General features: G+C 35.8%; 1 protein-coding gene across 2 annotated transcripts in view; it reads left to right on the plus strand.

The window, feature by feature from the left end:
* The window catches only part of RELCH (RAB11 binding and LisH domain, coiled-coil and HEAT repeat containing), a 103,330-nt gene extending 92,464 nt beyond the window's left edge, over positions 1-10,866 (plus strand). The window contains exons 27-29 of one of the 2 annotated variants that reach the window (XM_079784923.1): positions 3,115-3,203; positions 7,505-7,575; positions 8,586-10,866. In XM_079784923.1, the coding sequence (XP_079641049.1) occupies positions 3,115-3,203; positions 7,505-7,575; positions 8,586-8,706 (281 nt within the window). In that variant the 3' untranslated portion in view covers positions 8,707-10,866. The remainder of the gene's footprint in view (positions 1-3,114; positions 3,204-7,504; positions 7,576-8,585) is intronic. The other variant, XM_079784922.1, reaches the window with a different exon arrangement.
* The last annotated feature ends 8,135 nt before the right edge of the window (positions 10,867-19,001 follow it).

Here is a 19,001-nt window from a genome sequence, read left to right on the forward strand (position 1 = left end):
CGTCAGCCTGCGGATTGAAGGGTCCCAGGTTCGATTCCAGTCAAGGGCATGTACCTTGGTTGCAGACACATCCCCAGTAGGGCATGTGCAGGAGGCAGCTGATCGATGTTTCTCACTCATCGATGTTTCTAACTCTCTACCCCTCTCCCTTCCTCTCTGTAAAAAATCAATAAAATATATATATTTTTAAAAAGTGAAACTGTGACTAGAACAAAGAATTTTAGCTATCCTCTTAAATGTTCTCTTTACTATTTAGGCCTCGAAAAATAAAACTGAGAATGAAGTAAAGGTAAAATGAGCAAAACTCAATAGGAGAACCCAGAACTCTAGCTTCTGGGTTCTCCTATTGAAAGGCAGGTGAGTTCAAGAAAGGGGAAATAAGAGATCAAAAAAGGAGTGAAAGTCTGGATACTCAAACAGAAATATAAAAGTACATGCTGGACACCATAATCAGAGAATTTGATTATGACAGAAAAGAAATGACAGTAGAGAGAGGTTTCTAGTGATTCATGGGAGAAAGTAGAAGGCAAAGGAAGAATTTCAGGATTAAAATTTGTGGTTTCATATTGTGTGTTTTTTCATTGAATTTATTGGGGTGACATTGGTTAATAAAATTATATACGTATCAGTTATACAATTCTATAATACATTAACTGTATATTGAGTTTCATATTGTTACATGACAGTTTGAAGTAATAAACAAAGGGAACAGATAATTTTAAATAAGACAAATATGTTCCAAAATGCCACTGAAACTCATTGGCACTGGATTCTTGAGTGGAATGTTCCTATTTTGTTCAGAATAAATCAAATGGAGAAAGTAGAAACTTAAAAGCTATTTGTTGGGGAGCTATTTGTGTTTTGGGAAATTTTAAGACGAAGTTGGATGCATGGTTGAGAACATTTTATTTGGGAAATCGACTACAAATTATTCATCAGGCCAGTGTAAGCGATTTTTTTATAATTCAGATTTTAAAGTGGGCAGAGACACCATATTTTAATAATTTTGTGCCTCAACTCCCCATTTGTTCATCTTCTATAAGTTTAATTCCACTAAAAGGAGAACTTACTATTATTCTTGATTTATCTTGTTGGCATTTCAACTTATTAAAGTTAGAGGAAGCAAAAAGAGGAAGTGATATTCTGAATTAGCAAGGAAGAGCTCTTTAGTAATGGAGAAGTAACAGGCCCCTTATAGGAAAGTAGTAATAGCATGTCAGAGTTTGCATTTCAAAGAAAGAAAATATTGGAATGTTTATACCTGCTCCCTAGACTTTGTAAAAGTAGATGTTTACTGAAGCAATAAGTCATGTATATTCTTAAATAGCAGAGGATTTCAAAAGGAATACATCTCAAGGAAAATGGGAAAGTCAAAAGATCAAAAACTTTAGCTCTATAGTGGCAAGGTAATGGTTTCCAAAGAGCACAAAGGTCTGCATAGAAGGAATATTATTGTGGGTTTAAGCATGCACAGAATATTACTAAAGTAAATACAGTAAAAAGTGTTTACACCAATATAGTAATGGGAGGAACCAACTTAACAATAGACCCTGTTCAAGTATTAAAAATGTTAGTTCTGCATGAGTCAGAGATTATACTTATGTCAACAGGATGGTGTGGCCACTAATAAAATCACATTGTCCAAATCTGTTCTGTTCCATTGCATTCTGAGCTGAAAGACCACAAGAGTATTCCTATCAATACTGGCATGATATTTTAATAAGGATACAATAACTATAGTGTTTAACATTCAGCTTAGTAATAAATCAAGAAATTATATTTATAAATTTTTTAAAGAAATTTAAGAATGTTTAACCAGAGAAGAAATAGCTTGGGTATGAAAAGATAATTCAAAAATAATGTTAAAGGTTGATATTAGATATGAAAAAGTTTAGGCACACTGTAACTAAGGTGCAGGACTAACACTAACAAGCAGAGGTCTCAGAGAGGCTGATTTTGTGTATTAGACTTTCTAATGGAGCTGTCTAAAAATGCAATTTTTTTTTTGTTGTTAATCCTCACCCGAGGATTTTTTCCATTGATTTTCAGAGAGAATGGAAGGAAGGGATGGTAAGAGGGAGGGGAGGGGGAGAGAGAGAGCACACAAAACATCCATGTGAGAAAGACCCATCGATTGGTTGCCTCCCACACGAGCCGAAACACTGGGCATGGGATAGGGATTGAACCTGCAAATCAGGTATGTGCCTTTGACCGGCAATCAAACCCTCGAGCCTTCGGTATAGGGACCCACGATCTAACCACTGAGCAACCGGCCAGGACGCAATGATCTCTCTTATGAAACTGTGAATGTCCTGTCATTGTTAGCAGTCAGGGGCCCTATGACCATCATTTACAGATGAAATAAAGGTGATTCCTAATATGAAATAGTACTAAATGACCTCTAAGTCTTCAACCCTTAAGAAAGATTGTTTGATTCCATGGGGAAAAGGTAAAACCAAACAGTGAGTAGAAAAAGAGGAGAGTGAATTCCCTCTTACATCCAGATAAGGCCATCTTCAATTTCTTAATCCATGCACATATTTCTATATCTAAGTCTCAACTACTAATCCAAAGGTCACTCAGAGTTCCACCTTGGTGGTACTTTCCCCCTATCTAGAAAATAAGACTACATGTCCATTAGTTTGCAGCCCTCTCTATGTCTATAGGGGTTTGGTTTACAAGTCATTCATTATATATAGGAACCTTACTTATATATAATGAACTCGAGACCCTTCAGTGTACGGGATGATGCTCGAACCACTGGGAAACACCATCCAGGACCAATGTTATTACTTTTTATACTCATTTTACTCATTTAAACATCCAATTAAATTACATGATTTAATTTTCACATTCATTATTTCATATTCATATAACGTAATTATGTAATGTTACAATAATGAATACCACTGACAAAGAGATTTGTGGGAATAAACTCAGTTGACACTTGATAAGCAACTAACTCAACAAATGAGAATCATGCTTGCAGAAGCCTAGGTGATCTGCATGCCATAGGCATTAAGAGAGCTGCTTCTTTTTGTTATTTTACTGTTCTGTTGGACATATTAGTTGTGTGGGTCTTTTTTTTAATTCCCTTAACTATGTTGTCTCAAGTCATATCAGAGGACTTAATGGTTAATCACTTTTTACCTGGTCTCAGATGTTTGCGCACTGACATGGAACATCTTTCTCCAGAGCATGAGGTAAGCTACTATGATGATTAAGCCACTGTGATCATCAGTGGTGTATTCATATGTTTTAATAGCTCCTGTACAGATTTTTATTCCTCTCTATGTGAGGCATGATTATAATATGCTGCACTTAGTTTTTTAAAAATTAGTTCAATGTCCTTTTATGGATTTATTTACTAATTATAAGATCTGGAGCAACTCCTTTAACATCTTTGAGCCTGTTTCATTCTCTAAAGTAGGGATTACATACTTTCCTTCACTAAATATCAGAATTTAATAAAATAATGTACATGAAATGCTTTTAATCTATAAAATGCTATACAGTGTCATCTCTGATCAACTTTCATTCAATTTGTCTCCCTATTTCCTTCAAAACCTTGCCATTCATTTCTTGCTAGTGGCCCAGTACACAGATTCGTATACATTGAAAGGAAATTAATTAGAAGAAATATTTTAATATCGCTGTTTACCATTTCTCTATAATAGAAGTGTCAGAGATGAAAGAAAATTAGTAAAATGTACATGAAAATAATATATAAATTGATTAATAAATAAACAATAACAACATGATATAACAACAACAAAGACATATGAAAACAACAAAAACATGATATAAAAACATTGATAAAAACAATGACTGATAAATTGATTAAACTTATTCTAATATCTCCCTGTATACTACATTAAGAGTAAAAACACTTTCAGAGTGCTTGACTAATTTCTCTTGTAATGAAGTATTTACAACTTTTAACGTCACATGCTCTTCAAACTCAAGAGAAAGCAACATATAATTGACCATGTCTGAAAACAGGTTCAGGTAGGAATATTCCTACTCTGTCTAGAGTTTGTCCTTGTGATTTATTAATAGTCATCGCAAATGCTGGCATCACAGGAAACTGTCTTTGAATTAATTTAAATGGGAGGCCAGTGTCAGACGGCTTACTCCTTTTCAGTCGGGTCAAGTTTCTAAACTTTCAAAATCTCCATTTTTCTGGCTAATGAAAAGAAAATAGGATTCTACCAAGTCTCCTATCTACCTACTCCAGGACTTCTGTGAGGATCAAATAAGATGAGGCACGTAAAAACGCTTCACAAACATTTGGTTAAACTGTAAAATGTTAGCACCTGGCTATAAAGTAAGTCGTGTTTCTGGGCTGAAGAAACTCCAAGGAGGCTAGTCGCTAGGGAGAGGAAGCCGGGCGTTGCTATGTGATGTCATTACCTGGCACCCACAGCGACCGTTTCCTGGGTGGACTGAGCTGTGGGCCATATTTTGTGCCATGGGGTCTTGACAGCGTTGGCTGCGATTTGGTGGGGTGTCACTCCAGGGTGGTGGCGGGGCCTGTGTCCCACTTGGGGGAAGCCGAGTGTTGGTTGATTGGCGCCAGGTCCGTGGTGCCATTTATTTTTAAATGGCCAGTGTGCATCATGGCAGCTCCTGCATTGAGCGTCTGCCCTCTGGTGATCAGTGCGCATCATAGTTACCAGTAGGAGGGAAGGATGGACACTTAGCCTTTTATATATATAGATTCTATATCTGCAACCTGTCTTTCTATAGCTTTTCTTTTCTCCCTCTCCCTTCCCCTTTCTGAAAATGAATAAAAACATATCTTTAAAAAACAACAAAACAAAACAAACCTAAAAAGTCTTAAGAATACCAAGTGTTGACAAGATATGGATGAAAGGGGTATGGACTTCTATATAAGTCCTATCAGATCTGAAAAGTGTCCTTTCACTTTGATCACCAGAAATCTTAGGAAGAACAGTTCACTGGATTAGTGTGATGGTAACGAATATGGTATACCAACAGGCAGTGTGCAAGTTGACACAGTGAGCAGACTAAGGAGAAGGAAAGAGATTTGGGGAGGTATGAAGGGAAGTTTTTGTTTTTCTTTTGTTTTGCTTCCTTTAAGAGGGAGAGTCAACCATAACAGATTAAAGAAAAGCTATAGAAAGACAGGACACTTTTCAGATCTGATAGGACTTATATAGGAGTCCATACCCTTTTCATCCATATCTTGTCAACACTTGGTATTCTTAAGACTTTTTAGGTTTGTTTTGTTTTGTTGTTTTTTAAAGATACGTTTTTATTCATTTTCAGAAAGGGGAAGGGAGAGGGAGAGATGGATAGAAACATTAATGATGAGAGAATCATCGATTGCTGTCTCCTACATACCCTCTATTGGGGATTGAGCCTGCAACCCGGGCATGTGCCCTTACCAGGAATTGAACCATGACCTCCTGGTTCATGAGTTAATGCTCAATCACTGAGCGACACTCAAGACTTTTTAATTTGATAGGTATAAAATAAAAACAAAAACTGTATCTCCTATACTTCTAAAATGTTTAAAAGTTGTATTTTTTTTAAAAAAAATTTTAATCCATCTAGAATTGATGTGAGGTAGTGCTCCCATTACATTTTTTTCCCTCTGTGGACAAGCAGTGGTCCCATTATTGTCTATTGAACAGCTAATCCTGTCTAGACTGATTGGCAGTGCCACCTCCCTCATGCAGAGAGTCCCCATGTGTGCGTGTGTCTGTTATTAGGGAGCATTCTTTTCCATTGGTCTCATGGCCAGTTACTAAAACAGTGATATACAGTCTTCATACAGTGGCCTTGTTAAAAAGTTCTGAAATCTACAAGGGCAAGTGCAGCATTGCATTGTGGCCTTTTTCTAGGACTGTTCATGATCCTTAGCTTTTTCATGTAAATTTGAGCATTATATTAACAGTTTCTAAAAAAAAATCTCATTCAGATTTTTATTGACATTGAATTCATTCTAAATTAATTTGGGGAGATATCATCTTCATGATTTTAAGCCTTTTTATCCAGAAAATGTTATAGCCTACATTTACTTAGATGTCTTTCAATGAAGTTTTATAATTTCATCTGAGAAAATGTGACACCTTATATTTATATTATAATGCTATCTTTTTTAAGATTATATATTTTTAACCCTTTGTTTTTGTATAGGAATACATATAACTTTTGTATGTTGAATGTATGTCTGGCCAGCTTGAGAAACTTTAGTATCCTAATAAAATGTCTCTGGATTTTTGTGTATATGTTTTATATATAGAACTGTCATCTGCAAATAATATATTCTTTTTTAATACTTTATTTTTTATTTTTATCTTATAGGATCTGTATTGCTATCCCTTTTTCACTTCTGATATTAATTTGTTTTTTGCTTTCTCTTTTAAATAGTTTTGATAAGGTTTTATTGATTTTATTAATTTTCTTAATATTGAACTTTTGGCTGTGTTTTTTCTCTATTCATTTTCTATTTTATTGATTTTTATTTTCATCTTTATTTTTGCTTTCTTTAGGTTTAATTTTTTTATATTTTTCTGATTTCTTAAGGAGGAAGCTTGGATTTACTTTTAACTAGTTTTATTTATGTTACTTTTTAACCTTTATTTCTAACACATGAATTTAAGGCTGCTCAGAAAACCTTCATGTAAATTGTAACATTCTTCACCTTGGCCTTCTTACTCAGTGTTCTTTCTAAAGCCCTTATCACCTTCTAATATACAATCTAATTGATCTGTGCTTTTGTGTTTATTGTCTAGAATATAGGAATATAAGCTCTTCGCAAGGAGGGAATGTTGTTCGTTTTATTTGCTGCATTCTCTATGTTTAAAAAAGTGCCAGGGACATAGTAGGTGACAAATATTTGTTGTTTAGTGACCTCGGTTCCCAAACACAGGCCAAGAATATTCAGGAATGCCATTTGTTTCTGGCATGGTTGCTAGCAATAGGAGCAGCAATTTCTTAGGCCCCTCCACCCTTTCCATCACTACTCAGTCTCCCTGCAAAAACGATGTGAACTCTTGGACCCCCAATGTATAGTCTCCCACACTGTAGTAGCCACAGACCTACTACGGCTCTGCTGTAAACATTAAAATAGAGCACCTTGCTTTTTGCAACCTGGAACAAGCAAAGATATATAAGATAAAACAGCTTTTACTGAGAAAATGTGTGTGGCCATGGTATGCATATATGTTAAATGTATAGATGTATACACATTTTACTCTTAACATTAGATGGTGGGGGGAACTAAGGAAGAATGGGAATCAGATTTAGAAGGAAGGTTAGTGAAACTCAAAATGAATTATTGTTATATGATTGAGATCATTTAATGCTATTTCTGCACCTGATTTAGAAACCTAATGTGAATTCCTTTAACAAAGTAACTGTGAAAACTGCATTTTAAGTAAAATATTAGCTTATGGGAATATTAAAAACTTTAGATTAACCATAGCGTTTCACTATATCAACTGTATTTCACTAAAGTTATTTTTTTAATCAGGTTATTTTAAGTTCCATGATAAAAGAATGTGAACAAAAAGTAGAGAATAAGACTGTCCAAGAGCCTCAAGGGTAAGACATTAATTCCTTTTTAAAGACTTTACATTAACCTTAAATTCTGTAAATTTTCTATATGTGGTAATGGTGTTTTATTTTGTGTTATTTTGTAGTCAATTATTTGGCAGATATGAACATTCTTTAAATTAGCAGTTCTCAAATGCTAGTCCGTAACCCACCTGCATCACAATTATCTGGAGAATTTAAAATTCAGATTTCTGCCCCATTCTCTGTGCCCTCCTCTCAACATTCTCATTCAGCCTAGAGATCTGTATGTTTAAAAGCTTCCAGAGTTTATACGTGCTAGATTTGGGAATCACTGGTCAAAATAGCTTCTTAGAAATTTGTGACAGGAGTTTGTAAGCTGTAACTTGACTCACTGTATAAAGGATTATAAACTTGTGCTTCTAATCAAGCTAATTAGAATTCAGAGATCCGGTGGAATGAAAATACAAACATAAATATGCAGGAGTGAAGTTGGGCATTGAGGAGAGAAAGTAATTTGCAAGTAGACTGAGTGTCCTCTTAGCTCTGGCTGAAATAACCTTGAGCAGTTCATCTAAGTGGACACAGTTACATAAAAAATCTCAAAGGTGTTTTAAAGCTGACTGCCAGGAATAAGTGTTTCATCCTGTCAGGCTAGGTACACACACACACACACACACACACACACACACACACACAGTCTAATGAGTTAGGTAAGAGAATTATTTTCATTTTTCAGATGAGGATTATATTACAGATGAGATTTAATAACTTACCCAGGGTCACACAGCTGGTAAGTGACAGAGCCAAGATTCAGTCTCATTCCTGACTTGCTCCTAACTACTACACAATATTGCTTCCTTTAATATAAAGGATGATCCTGAAAGCTCCTGACCTCATATGGTACATAGTAACGCCTCCCCATACATATTAGTTTCCCTTTTGTGATACCAGTTCAGAATGTATTTACTAAAGAAGTGAAAAAATTGCTATTTTAGTTTTTTAATTGATTTACAGGAATTTTAAACTTTCTTCTCCAGCTCAATGTCAATTGCTGCAAGCTTAGTGAGTGAAGATACAAAGACCAAGTTTTTGAACAAAATGGGCCAATTGACGACATCAGGGGCCATGTTGGCCAATGTGTTTCAGAGGAAGAAGTAAAAGCCAGAAGGAAGTCCCCAGTAGACACTATGATGGACCTCAAGCAGACTGGTTCCTTGTACTTGAAGTACTTGCCTTTTTTATTGCTTTGTTTTATGTTCTTGAATTATAATTTTATCCTAACCTCCAAAGATATTTGCACTGCTTTTGATTATTGCTGTATACCTGTTAATTTTGGAGTTATAACTGTGGTGATAGGAAATTGAGTTGATATTCTGTACCAAGTAAGTCCCTCTTCTATGTTCTTGTCCTTCAGAATATTTTTTTATATATATAGTGAAGAGGGTTTTTTGTTTCGTTTTTTAATTTTTGGATGGGATATTGGCAAATATCTGTATTATACACTAAGCTATTACAATGGTACTTAAAATAATGTAAATTTGAAGTCATTGTTATAAAGTAATAAAAGTGGAGATTACTTAAGTATTTAAATTATGAAAGAATAATGCAGACTTTTTATTGTTTCTTAACTGACTAGAAAGAGCCACCAGCATTACTCTGTGCCTTTTGGACTTCAGTTTGTGTGTCTGTGGGAATTGTGTGCATTCCATTCACACAGTATTTATAGCGCTGTGATGAAGTTGAATTACAGATCCTGCAGTACATGGATAATAATGAAACTCAACATTTCAGAGCTCTCCTGAATATTCTTTAAGTGCTATTTAAACCTCCCCAGCACTCACATGCATATAATGGACTTACCTGAGGAAAGACAACACATCAACACGGGGAGTGGTAACCAACATGGGGAGTGGTAACCAAGGTGAATTTACAAACTGTTGTGTAGTAGATTTAACTATTCAAAAACAAATGTAAGTAAGAAGAGCTAATAATTGTGATAATTTTCCCAAATTGAAATACAGAAGGAAAAAAAATGGTTCAAATCTGAAATTGAACACTTATTTATGTAAAACATTTTATTTAAGATATTTTCTAATGATTTTAATTTTACAGGTTATCTTTTCATTCTGCGTGTTACAGAGAAGTACCTTTAAGTTAAGGACATTTGGGGGCTGTTCTTTTCCCTCTAAGCTAAAAATGACATTGGCTAAATTATTACTGGTTAGTTAACACCTGTCCCTTAAAGTCAGTGATTGTTCTTGTGTTTGATGTATATTACATAGAGTCTAAGTCAGTGTACAGGTCCCCTGAAATTTGATAGTTGTCTATAAAGGAACGCAACTTGAAGTAGAAAAGAGTGGTACTGGACTTAGAAGGGGGTGATTGGTATGAGGGGTTAATGTGAGGCCTTTTTGAAAAAATGGTATTTTAATAAAGAATTCTCGTTTGAGCACAGTCAATGCACATAGGTGATTCTCATGTTTGTTGTATAAACTGGTTTCATATACTTGGAACACAGTTGGATTACATTCATTTTCTGAGAAGCTACCTTATCACACACTCAAGCTTATAAAATCAGTTGACATAAGCAAAGCCATTTCAAAAGTTCATTCTGAAATCATTTCTTTTACCTACAGTGAAATAATTGTTAACAAACTAGTCTTTCTGAAAACTGTTGGATTCTAGGCATTCCTGAGAAATTGAAAGTGGCTACCTTTCATGTCAAAAATGTTGATCTATTATAAATAAAATGTTTTGCATACTTGTTTTGTTTTTGGCTATGTGTATTTACTTCCATTTTTGAAACACTATGTCTTTAAGCAAAAGGAAATGAGAAAGCATATACTCATTAAAATGTACTAATATGTTATTTTAGGAATATAATCTATAGGAATTACCTATTTTAATTTACTTTTACTAAAAAAAGATTGTTGCTATAAAATTAATACATTTTCAGTGATGATTTAAAGAAAAATGTTTAAACTCTCATTTGCTTTGAACTATAGCAGAATAAGTATGTTTGTTACCAGGTAAATAAATATAATGTATTTTTATTAATTTGTGAATCCATTTATCTAATTACTAATGGGTTTTTTTTAAAAGCCATTAGCTAGCAAGATATATTTTATACAATATATTTTGAGTCTCCCTTATATTATAAATATCTAAATGTCAGTAGGACTTCACATTTATTTTCATATTGATTTTTATACTAAAATATGGATTCTTTAAAGACAAGACAGACACTAATCACTGAGACTGTGTTCTTCCAAATAGGCCACAAAGCTCCCATACTTACTTTTTTAAAACAAATTAAAACGGCACAAGTTTAAGTATGCAACGTAACAGAAAGCCGTTTGCCAAATAATGAAAGGCCAATTTGAAATTATGCCTATTTCAAAGGCAAGCCAGAGCTTTAAATTTTTCAAACAGCCAGAAGTGCCATAATTAGCAATTTTACTGACTTATTCCAAGAACGATGCTCAAAGGAATAGTAGCAATAGCTAACTCTATACATAGATGTCTTTGACCTTTATTTGCATCAGTTTCTGCTTTGGAAAGATTACTTTTCTAAACATCAGATTAATTTACAATCTGAATGAAATTGTGAGTAAGTAATTTTTTAAAAATACATTTTTATTGATTTCAGAGAGGAAAGGAGAGGGGGAGAGAGAGAGAAACATCAATGATGAGAGAGAATCATGGATCGGCTGCCTCCTGCATGCGCCCCACTGGGGATCAAACCTGCAACCCGAGCATGTGCCCTGACCGGGAATCGAACCCGCAACCTCCTGGTTCACAGGTCAATGCTCAACCACTGAGACACGCCGGCCAGGCTGAAATTGTGAGTAAGTAATTTTAATGGGATTTCAATTCAAGGTACTATGAAATTCCTTTTTCTTACATAAATTAAAAATTGGTTCAAATAAATGGTCTCTGATAAAGTTTGGAGAGGTGAAATCAGTATGTATCGAATTGTCTTTTCATGACTCCAGTTTTTATGATAATCTGTGTTTGACCATGATTTGAACTTTAAGGACCTAACTACCTTGTTCATCTGCGATAGCAAACTACAGCTAACATTTTGTGTTGATTACTGGCTTCTTAACTATTTTTTGTGTAAAGGATGTAAGGGTGTCCCCAAAAAATGTATGCACACTTTAACAGCTGATGGCTCAATTTTGAAAATGAAATATATTTTAATAAACACTGCCTTTATAATTATTAAAAATGTGTGTATACATTTTGGGGAGACACCCTTTGTATTTAAAGAGCTTTGTATTTAGCAATTTTAATTACTAAAATTTTTCAAATTAGGCAACACAATTCCATCTTTATGTTGGATGTTAATTCTCTTATAAGCAAACTAAATTCAGCCTTTCATGTGACTAGATGTGTTTGAAAGTTCTAAGGTAAATTTACAGTGCATTTGTTTTTGTTACTCTTTTATTTCAGTGCATTTAAAAAATAGCAGATTAAAGATATATGCTACTAATCAAAACTGATAAATGTATCTGGAAGATTTGTGCACACTGGCAAAATAATTGGGTTTTAGACTATTTCCATTCTACCTAAGAATGTCCTGTGTGCCTTCCACCTGTGGAGTCAGCGCTTTCATCATAATCTCAGTGGTGTGTCTGCTCATTCATATTTTCCCTTCAGGACTAACTGCTGGAAACTGCTTTGATTACCTTCTTTGATTTCAGAGAGGAAGGGAGATGGTGAGAGAGAGAAATATTAATAATGAGAGAGAATCATTGATGGGCAGCCTCCTGCACACCCCCCACTGGGGATCGAGCTCGCAACCCGTGCATATGCTCTTGACTGGAATCGAACCTGGGACCCTTCAGTCCTCAGGCTGACACTCTATCCACTGAGCCAAACCAGCGAGGGCTTTGATTGCCTTCTTGGTTGTTTATTTGCATGTTTAAGAAAAATCTTTAAATAAAAATTCCTTTTCACTATAAGACCAATCAATTTTAAGTACACAACAGTTAATGTAAATGTAGCATAATATAAAATAACTTTATTATGTTTTTATTGATAGTACATAAATAATTCCTGTTCAGTGCAGTGAGGAATGTAAATGATTTGCTTTTTTCCATAGAGTCTTTAATAATATCTGGAGAATTCTGTCTAAAGCATATCTACATGAAACACTCTATTACTATTTTAGTTTCTTTTATTTCATAAACACTAATCCATTACATTGATTTCCATTAGATAATTACATAAATAGATTTCTTGATGTGTATAAGCAGGCATTTCATGTTGTGTGTTTCAGGAACTAAATTCTTTGTCATTGATGTTCTTTAGGGTTGTCATTTGTTGATAGCAGGCTGCTTTCTAAAATTTTGGCAAACTACAATCTTATTGGAAACATAACCCTTTCTTAAACTATTGACATTTTTTTAAATTTCTTTATTGATTAAGGTGTCACATATTTGTCCTCATCCCCCCATTCCCATCCCACACCCCTCCCCACGGATAACTATTGACATTTTTACAACCTTAGATATTTTTAGGATATGCATTTTCAGTGAAGCTGAAAATACATATTTCTCTATATAAAATATACATTCCTAAGTAGTATAAATCTAATTGACTTTTTTATTTTATAGATGCTCCTTTTTTTTTTTTTTTTAATCCTCACCCGAGGATATTTTTTCCATTGATTTTTAGAGAGAGTGGAAAGGAGGAAAATGGGGAGAGAGAGAGAAAGAAGCATCTATGTGAGAGAGACACATCAATTGTTTGCCTCCCACATATACCCCAACAAGGACTAGGGATCGGACCTACCACCCAGGTATGAGCCCTTGTCTGGGAATCGAACCTGAGACCCTACAGTGCAAGGGCTGGTGCTCTAACCACTGAGCACACCGGCCAGGGCTAGATGCTTTTTCATTTCTGATAATTACTTGACAATTTTTAATGTAAATCATTTTCTAATTTATTTTTATATGGATTTTATAAGTAATCACCTTTCTAACAAATTGTTTTGTCTTAACCATCAGAGAATATGGAAATAATAACATATTCTCTTCCTCACAGAACTTTATGAAAACTACATAATAGCAAACCTGAAAGTGTTCTGGCATTTAGAAAGTATTAGGAAAGTTTAAAGTCGAATTAAAAAATTTTAATCACTGAATAACTAAAGCATGGGTAACTGGGTAACCCCTACCCCATATTTTTGTCTTCTAGTAAGTGAGTAGGTAAGGTGCCAGGCATGATTTACTTAGGATTGCAGGAAAGTGAAAGTAGGCGATGCAGCAGCAGCTACAGGCCATAACAGTGAAATCCTTGGGAAGGCAAGAGGGGGCAGATTCAAGAGGGAAGGCAAAGGGAAGCAGTGGTCTCCTTTGTAACGGGAGAAAGCAGAGAACAGATACATTTGGAGGTAAGTTGGTAGATTTACTGGTGGGAAGATTAGGGGGTTTCCATTTAATTCCTTCTATTTTCTCATCTGTATCCTCAACCTCTTCTCTAAAGGGTTTGTTCTTCATATCATATTAATTGAATCCCACTACCCCTCACACACCCCTTTCCCTGCTAACCCTTTAAGTGGAGGCTTTTTTATTTTTGTTCTCACAAACCTCTGTGCCTTAGAGCCTGGAGGTGGAACAGGGGTTTTATTTGCTTTTCATTTCTACTCCCAAAGGTGTATGAAGCAAAGACATTAACTTGGTAAGCATATGGAAATTATTGGAGGTTCAAAGAGAAAGAAGGTAAATCTGGTTGCCTTTGAGAATGGCAGAGTGAATTATTGAGGAAATTGTAGGATTGCCAAGCAACTTTGAAAGCCCAATTTCGAATACTAATTATGAATTTAGAGCGAGCTAGTTCAAACAATTGTTTATAATACGTTTTTTATTGATTTTTCAGAGAGAGAAAGGGAGAGGGAGAAAGAGATAGAAACATCAGTGAGGAGAGAGAATCATTGATCGGCTGCCTCCTGCACACATACCCCTCCCCACCACACTGGGGATGGAGCCTACAACCTGGGCATGTGCCCTGACCAGGAATTGAACCGGTGACTTCCTGGTTCATGGGTCGACACTCAACCACTGAGCCACATTGGTTGGGCTGTTTGTTCTTTTTCTCCAGCTAGGATCAGCTAATCAGGAGCAGATGTGAAGTATTCAGAGAATAAAGTATGGCTGGGTTTTTCCAGATGCTTAAAAGCAGGAGAAAGGACAAGGATAGGATATTAAAACTACTAGCAAAGGAATGATTATCATGATGGACCATAGAATCCAAACTGGGCAAGAGGGAAAAGATATTGAAGGCAGGGGGATAGTCTGAGGGACAAGTCAAAAATATGTTTGGTGAGAATATTCAAGTAAGTGAACTGGAAAAACGCTTCCTTTGGGAGTCGAAATGAAAAGCAAGTAAAACCCCTGTTCTACCTCCAGGCTCTAAGGTACAGAGGTTTGTGAGAACAAAAATAAAAAGCCTCCACTTAAAAGGTTAGCAGGGAAAGGGGTGTGTGAGGGGTAGTGGGATTCAATTAAAGTGAGATGAAGAACAAGCCCTTTAGAGAAGAGGTTGAGGAAATAGATGAGATATCTGAAAGAAATGTTCAGAGTAACTCAAGGATAAGAGCTCAGATCAACAAAGGTTGGGCTGAGTGAGGAAAGCAGCATTGCGAGGGTGGCATTAAACTGATACTCAGAGGTATGGGGCCTATTGGGCATCTGTTCTCTGCAAATCAGAATCTTGCTGATCTTAGTGGGAAAGTTTGAAGTTTCTCACAAGGTGTAGGGTTTTTGTAGGTATTTATCAAGTTGAGGATATTCCCCTCCATTTCTAGTTAACCAAGAGTTTTCATCACAAATGGCTGTCGGATTTTGTCCAATGCTTTTTCTATATCTACTAGAGGTCCGGTGCACAAATTCATGCACCAGTGGGGTCCCTCGGCCTGGCCTGCGGGATCTGGCTGAAACTGACTCTCCAACATCCCCCAAGGGGTCCTGGATTGTGAGAGGGCCAGGCTGAGGGAGCCCACTGGTGCACGATCAGGGCCAGGGAGGGATGCGGGAGGTTGGCCAGCTGGGGAGGGACCACGGGAAGGCTCCAGGGCATGTCCAGCCCGTCTCGCTCAGTCCCAATCAGCCAGCAGCAAGCTAACCTACCAGTCAGAGCATCTGCCCCCTGGTGGTCAGTGCACGTCATAGCAAGCAGTTGAGTGGCCTTAGCATATCATTAGCATATTATGCTTTGACTGGTTGAACGGACAACTGGACACTTAGCATATTAGGCTTTTATTATATAGGATTGATATGGACATATACTAGTAGTTGGTCTTCTTTAGCCCAATTGGTGTACTACATTAATTGATTTGTGAATGTTGAACCAGTCTCACAGACCCAGGATGAATCCCACTTGGTATATGATTCTTTTTATACATTGTTGGATTCCACCTGCTATTTAGTTGAGGATTTTTGCATCTATGTTCATCATAGGTATTGGTCCACAGTTTTCTTGTAATGTCTTTGTCTGGTTTTGGTATTAGGGTAATCTACAGAATACGTTCTCTGACCACAAAAATAACAAAATGATAACTAGAAAATAAAATATGTTGGAAATATAAGCAATGTGCTTCTAAAAGAAACCATAGGTTAAGGAAGAAATGACAATGAAAATTAGAAAACATTTTATGAAATAATAAAATTTCAAAACTTGTCAGATGAACTAAAGCCATACTTAGTGGAAGCTATACCATACATACAAGTTCTAATGCATAGATTAGAAGGAAAGGCTTAGGTCAGTTATCTAATGTTCATTTCAAGAAGTTTGAGAAGAACCTCAAAGTAAGCAGAGGCAGTAAATATCAGAAATTAATGGAAAACTCAATATTCAATAGAGAAGATCCAGAAAGCTGAAAATTTGATTCTAAATAATTGAAGTAATAAATGTGATTAAACCCCAGTAAGACTTATCAAGAAAAAGAGAAGGCATAAATTACCAATATTAGAAATGAAAAATAAGAAACCTCTACAAACCCTATGACATTAAATGTGTAAGATATAATAAATGACTTTATACCAATAAAGTTAAACGTTTAGGTAGAATGGACATATTCCTATTTAAAAAACAAAAACAAACTACTTACCAAACCAACAAAAGAAAAGACAGAAAATCTCAGTAGTTCTGTATCAAGCAAATCGAATGAACAAAATTAACTAGCAAACAATGTGGAGACAAAGTCATGGATCAGAGAACAGACTGTGACAGCTGTCAAAGAGGAGGAGGTTGGGAGCTGGGTGAGAAGAGTGAAGGAATTAAGCAAAGAAAAAAAGAAAGACTCATGGACACTGACAATAGTATGGTGATTGCCAGAGGGAAGGGGACAGGGTAGAAGAAGGTAAAGGGAGGATAAATGGTGATGGAAGGAAACTTGATTTGGGGTGGTAAACCCACAATTCAATATGTAGGTGAACTTGTAATTTAAAGCCATGCCACAAAGAAACCCCAATGCCCTGATGGCTTTGACAGTGAATTCTACCAAAGAAAAGTCCCTCCATATACACTGAGTGGCCAGATTATTATGAACTAAAGCCATACTTAGTGGAAGCTATACCATACATACAAGTTCAAATGACACATAATAATCTGGCCACTCGGTGTATATCCTATATAATAAAAGGCTAATATGCAAATTGTCCCCTCGACCAGGAGTTCGACCAGCAGGGAGGCCGGCCAACCGCCCATGTCCCCTCCCCCTGGCCAGGCTGGCCGGACCCCACCCATGCACGAATTCATGCACCGAGCCTCTAATGTGTGTGTGTGTGTGTGTGTGTGTGTGTGTGTGTGTGTGTGTACTGAGTAGCCAGATTATTATGCATTCAGAGATCATAATAATCTGGCCACTCAGTGTATTTCACAATCTCGCCCTAACACCCTAACATGAAATCTTGACAGAACCCAATTCAGAAAGGAAAAGGACAGGCCCATCTCTCCCATGAACAGATGTGAAAAAGCAGACAAAACTGATCAATGGTATTATAATTAAATCTATCAAGAAGGATGAAAGGTAATGAAAAGAAGAGAGTATAAGGGGTGCTGGTGATTCTTCATGATTCAGGTGCTGGCTACATGTATGTTTTCATTTTATGTTCATTCATCAAGCTGTACACTTTATGTAAGTTATACTTCAGTAAAATATTACTTAAAAAGGAAATCACTCTATTTTACTCTGGACAACAGCATCAGTTGTCTATTGAGGCCAATCTGAACCTGGCCATAAAACAATACTTGTTTTACAGTTCAGAAATGCATTTATTTTGAATACCAAATTTGTAGAACTAGAAAAATTCTTGTCTGTCAACGCAACCAAGATGAGTTTCCCTGTCTACATCTCACAAATTTTTCATAAATTTTCATATCATTTTTGGGTGTCATTGTGGAATACCGTAGTATTGAAACCTTAATTTATCTCTGGATGGACACTGATTTATTAATGCTTTACTTTTGTTTAAAAAGTATTTTAGAGGCAAGATGAGGGAAAGAGCAAAACATAAAAGGATTAGGTAATAAAAATTGTATTTATTTTTTTCACTGAAAGATTTGTAAAGTCTTATGTTCACTTAAAAAATTTGCTTTTTAATGTATTCTTTTTTTTTTTCTTAATGTGTGTGTGTGTGTTTAATTGATTTCAGATAGAGGAAGGTAGAGGGAGAAAGAGAGAAACATCAATGATAAGAGAGAATCATTGATAGGCTGCCTCCTGCATGCCCCCTACTGGGGACCAAGCCCAAAACACAGGCATGTGCCCTGACCTGGAATCCAACCATGACCTCCTGGTTCATGGGTCTACAGTCAACCACTGAGCCATGCCAACCAGTCTATGTATTCTCTTTAGCTCTGTGCCCAGTGACAGAACTGTTCTTCTATCATCATGTGAAGAAAATTACATAAACTGATTCATTCTCATTCTTATTGACATTTATAAGCATTACCTTAATGAGATCATGCCTCTGTCTTGGGTGCTTAAACGAAGACTGTTCAAATGTAATATAAGCCATTCACTTGAATAAAAAATGATGGCCACATTTTTACTTTACCTTTTTAATTCTGATAACTTGAGTTTGTGCAGAAGAGGGGTCTAGTGGGGATTTCCAAGATGAAGTGCACACTGTTCATATAAAAATTTTAAAATAAACCTATGATTCCTGTGTGTGTATCATGTGCTTTGTTTTTCTGCATCCAAATACAATTCATTATCAGTTGAGTACTTTTAAGAAATTGGAAACATTTAACTTTAATAAATACTGTTGTTTAAAATGCATTTTACAATTAGTATATATAACCAAATTTAATTATACATGTGCTTACAAATGTGGGTGGTTTTTAAATTATAAGTAACATTTAACTAGTTTCTGTAAATGATGGACAACCCCTTTAGCTACAGTGTGTGCATTTTTCAGAGAGAAAAATTGTATTTGCTTTAG

Source organism: Cnephaeus nilssonii, assembly GCF_951640355.1.
Source record: "Cnephaeus nilssonii genome assembly, chromosome: 11".
Taxonomy (NCBI): Eukaryota; Metazoa; Chordata; class Mammalia; order Chiroptera; family Vespertilionidae; genus Cnephaeus; species Cnephaeus nilssonii.